This window comes from Octopus sinensis, unplaced genomic scaffold (assembly GCF_006345805.1).
Source record: "Octopus sinensis unplaced genomic scaffold, ASM634580v1 Contig16581, whole genome shotgun sequence".
Lineage (NCBI taxonomy): Eukaryota > Metazoa > Mollusca > Cephalopoda > Octopoda > Octopodidae > Octopus > Octopus sinensis.
This window is the reverse complement of record NW_021834450.1, coordinates 1-5,000: the sequence shown is the minus strand read 5'-3', so window position 1 is coordinate 5,000 and position 5,000 is coordinate 1. Positions and strand designations below refer to the sequence as shown.

Sequence of the window (5,000 nt, the reverse complement as noted above, 5' to 3'; positions counted from 1 at the left end):
AGCTAATTTTAAAATAAATTTTTACAAAAAGGCCCATAATGATGGAAGCGATTTCGATGGACCAAGTAAGAATTCCACATTATTATTATTATTATTATTATTATTGTTGTTGTGTTGTTGTTGTTGTTGTTGTTGTTGTTGTTGTTATTATTATTATTATTATTATTGAGTAACCCACCCCACTCAAAAGGTCCCTGAATAAGGGTTTTTTAAGGATGTTGAACGAATCACACATATTTCCAAAGGTGAATGATTCAAACCTCTAAGAATTCCTTTCAACACACAGCTATGATGCTCCATCACTACTTGTGCTCTTGATCAGAGATGCACATATCGCCAGCCACTAAGGGACATGCTCAACTGGTTACGGTCAAACAACCGAGAAGCAAATCTATGGTATTGAGCAGAATATTAACTGTAGCCCATCTTTTATACCAAGACAAAACAATGTACATGATAACACTTCCAATCAGTTAAGATCAGAAGCCACGAGAGCCACTGTCTGGTACTGCATCAGGGAAAATTTATTATTATCATTATTATTATTATTATTATTATTATTATTATTATTATTATTATTATTATTAAATTATTATTATTATTATTATTATTATTATTATTATTATTATTATTATTATTATTATTCTACTTTTGACTTTTGATTTATATTTGTACAAGTTGGCTCCAAGTCTCACCCAGAGACCTAAGAGACAACAGATTGGAAGTTCATGTTGTTGTTATGCCTAGTGTGCCATATATTTGGTTATGTATTTAGTGTTGTACTAGTGAATGTCAAAAAAAAACATACGAAAATTATGTTTGTTTTAAAACTTGAGATTACATAGAAAGTATTTCGCGTAGAATATGAGCAGTTCCCATGAGCACTATCTTTTGAATTTCTGCCATTTTGGGGTTTTCTGGTATCTGAGTTAGGTAGCAATCAGTCCCTTTTGCTATCATTCCCAGGGCACCTATGACAACAGGTATTGTTTTAGTCTTCAGGTTCCACATTTTGCTGATTTCTATTTCCAGATCTTTATATTTGCTCAGTTTCTGGTAGGTCTTAACAGATACGTTTATATCGATCGGGACAGTCATATCAATGAGGAGGCATGTTCTTTGTCGGAAGTCTTTAAATATGATGTCCGGCCTATTTGCATCTAATTTTCTGTCAGTTTGAATGGTGAAGTTCCAGAGGAGTGAGATGTGGTCATTTTCAAGCACTGGAGGTGGATTGTGTTCCCACCAGTTTTTTTTCATGGGGCAAATCCAGGTTTTTGCAAATTACCCAGTGAATATATTGTGCAGCTCGATCATGCCTGTTGAGATACTCGGTAGGAGCAAGAAGACTGCACTTGGAGACAACATGATCAATGGTTTTATTTTGTTGTTGACATACACGACATTTTGGGCTGCTGCCGTTCTTTAATATGCTGGCCTGGTAGTTCCTTGTAGGTAGGCATTGATTTTGAGCTGCTATGATAAACCCTTCTGTTTCAGATTTTAAGCCAGAGGCCATTAGCCATTGATGGGTCAGGGCTTTGTCAACATCTGCATTATTCGCTCTCTTTGGGTATTTGCCATAGAGAGGTTTTTCTTGCCATTTATTATTCAGAATATCTAAGGCCGCAGTTTTGGCACGGGTTTTCATGCGCTTATCTTTTTCTGTGCTTGTTTCTTGTATGTCTAATTCCGAAATTTGTTGTATTTGGAATTCACTTAGATATTCCTTTGCTTGTTTTGTTACTGAGTATGATGCTTTCTTGTTTTCATGTTTTGAGACAAGTTTTAACATCCAGTCCTCAGAGTTTTTCAGGTAGGTGTCTAGGCCACCCATTATTCCAGGCAGATAAAGTCGTTCTGTATCTGCCTTAGGGTGGTGCATTCTATTCATTGTCAACAGTTTTTATATTTTCTGCCAAGATTACATATTTCAGTAATTGACCAGTTAATGATATTGAAACTGTAAGTCACAACTGGTATGGCTAAAGTATTGATCGCTTCGATCTTGTTTCTCGCATTCAGCTCTGTCTTGAATATTGCTCTTACTCTGCGATAACATTCTCTACTGATACTTTCCTTCATTTCTGGATGCCTTATTCCGTCCCCTTCAATTACCCCTAGGTACTTGTAGCTGTTCGCTGGGTCTAACTCTTTTATGACATTCTGCTGGTCAAGGTAAACGTTAGATGTTTCTGTCATTTTTCCTTTGATAAAGGTAGCTTTTGCACATTTATCGAGGCCAAAATGCATTCTGGTGTCATCACGGAACTGTTTAACAATCGCTATAAAGCCCTTGAGTTATTGGTCATTTTTTGAAAAGAGCTTTAAATCATCCATGTAAATGAGAGGATTTATATTTTTATCAAACATTTTATATCCGTACTGTGCGTCATTGAGCAATTTTGAGAGCGGTATTAAGGCTAAACAAAATAGGAGTGGTGATAGTGAGTCACCTTGGAAAATGCCACATGAAATTTTTACATCAACAGCATTGAGGAATTCATCGTCACTGTTCAAAGTCAGTGTGGTTCTCCATGATCCCATACTTACAGACAAAAAGTTTCGCAGAGTAGGCGCTATTTTATACATTTCCAGCAATTTCTTAATCCAGCTATGTGGTAGGCTATCAAAAGCCTTTTTATAGTCTATCCAAGCTATTGATAAGTTTTTGTGTCGTTTGTGACAATCTTCTAAGATCATCTTATTGATAAATAGCTGATCTTTACAACCATAGGACCATATTTACATCCTTTTTGCTCATTAGGGAATATGCTGCTTTCTATTAAAAAACTATAGGTATATTCCGTCAGAACAGGTGTTAGCGTTTTATACATAGTTGTTAAGCAGGTTATGTGTCTATAGTTTTTTGGTTCATTTTTTCTTCACATTTTGGAAGCAGGAATGTTAACCCATTAACTAGCCAAGGAGGCATCCTACTAGGGTGTTGCAAAATATCATTGTAAAGTTCTGTTAGCAGTTCATGGCTCTCTGGGAAGGCATTCAACCAGAAGTTAGGAATTTTATCCTTTCCTGGAGGAGCTCCTGAGAGCAGATCTTCTACCTTGACACCCTCCCACTTTTGCTCCTCTAAGGAGTACAAGTCCGTAGATATTCTATCAATCCAAGGAGCCTTTTCGTTGTGTTTTTCTTCTGCTCAAATTTTATTCCAAAAACCGTGCACTTCTTCCTTTGAAGGTACAGACTCTACAGTAACAGGTGTTTTCCAAATCTTCCTGTAAAAGTTTTTGGGGTTATTTTTGGAATATTCAGGTTGTGGAGTACGTCCAGCTCCTGTGCGTCGGGAAGATTTGAACCGAATTATTATTATTATAATCGTTGTTATTATTATAATTATTATTATTATTATTATTATTATTATTATTATTATCGTTGTTATTATTATTATTTTTATTTTATTATTATTATTATTATTATATTATTATTATTATTATTATTTTATACTATTATTACTATTATCATTATTATTATTACTACTACTACTACTATTATTAATATTATTATTATACTATTATTATTATTATTATTATCATTATTATTATTATTATTTAATTATTATTTAATTATTATTATTATCATTATTATTATTATTACTATTATTATTATTACTATTATTATTATTATTACTATTACTATTATTACTATTATTATTACTATTATTATTACTATAACTATTAATATTATTATTATTATTGTTATTATTATTATTATTATTACTCTTACTATTATTATTATTATTATTATTATTACTCTTATTATTATTATTATTATTATTACTATTATTACTATTATTATTATTACTATTACTACTACAACTACTACTATTATTACTATTATTATTATTATTATTATTATTATTTTTATATATTATTATTATTATCTACTAACTATTATCTTGTTATTATTATTAGTACTAATATTATTAATATTATTATTACTATTATTATTACTATTATTATTATTATTACTATTATTGTTATTATTATTACTATTACTACTACTATTATTATTATTATTACTGCTATTAATATTATGATTATTATGATTATTATTATTATTATTATTATTATTATTATTATTATTATTATTATTACTACTACTACTACTATTATTATTATTATTATTGTTTTTTAGGTGGCGTTTTGGCACATGCTTTTTACCCGAGGACCGGTGACATTCACTTCGATGACGATGAAGATTGGGGAGTCAATGTCTCTTCTAAAACGGACTTGTACGGAGTGATGCTACACGAGATCGGACATGCGCTTGGTATCGAACACAGCGACGACTCGTCGGCGGTGATGTACCCAATGTACCGAGGCTACGTGAAAGACCTGAAGCTGCACCAAGATGATATAGCTGGGATACAAGAATTATATGGTAAGTATCAGTCTTAATGTCTGGGTGTCTGGTAAGATGGTGGTGTCGCTACCAGCGTGTCCCGATGCTCCTTCGGCGGGTGTGCCACTGGAGGAGGAATTATATATATACATATATACGACGGGCTTCTTTTAGTTTCCGACTACCAAATCCACTCATAAGGCTTTGGTCGGCTCGAGGCTATAGTAGAAGACACTTGCCGAGGTGCCACAGAGTTGGACTGAGCCCTGAACCATGTGGTTGTTAAGCAAGCTTCTTGCCACACAGCTACTCCTCCACCTATATATATATATATAATATATATATATATATATATATATTATATATATATATATATATATTTATTATATAATATATAGAACTATATATACGACGGGCTTCTTTCAGTTTCCGTTTGCCAAATCCACTTACAAGGCTTTGTTTTGCCCGAGGCACCTTGGGCGAGTGTCTTCTACTATAGCCTCGGGCCGACCAAAGCCTTGTGAGTGGATTTGGGAGACAGAAACTGAAGGAAGCCCATCGTATATATTATATATATATTATATATAATATATATATATATATTATATATATATATATATATAATCAAAATAAGCAAC

General features: G+C 32.5%; 1 protein-coding gene across 1 annotated transcript in view; it reads left to right on the top strand.

Moving 5' to 3' along the window:
* Positions 1-4,418, top strand: part of LOC115230861 (50 kDa hatching enzyme-like) — a 31,698-nt gene extending 27,280 nt beyond the window's left edge. Inside the window, exons 5-6 of the mRNA XM_029800977.2 lie at positions 1-65; positions 4,156-4,418. The exon at positions 1-65 is cut by the window's left edge and continues 78 nt beyond it. Of these exons, the coding sequence (XP_029656837.2) occupies positions 1-65; positions 4,156-4,418 (328 nt within the window). The remainder of the gene's footprint in view (positions 66-4,155) is intronic.
* The last annotated feature ends 582 nt before the right edge of the window (positions 4,419-5,000 follow it).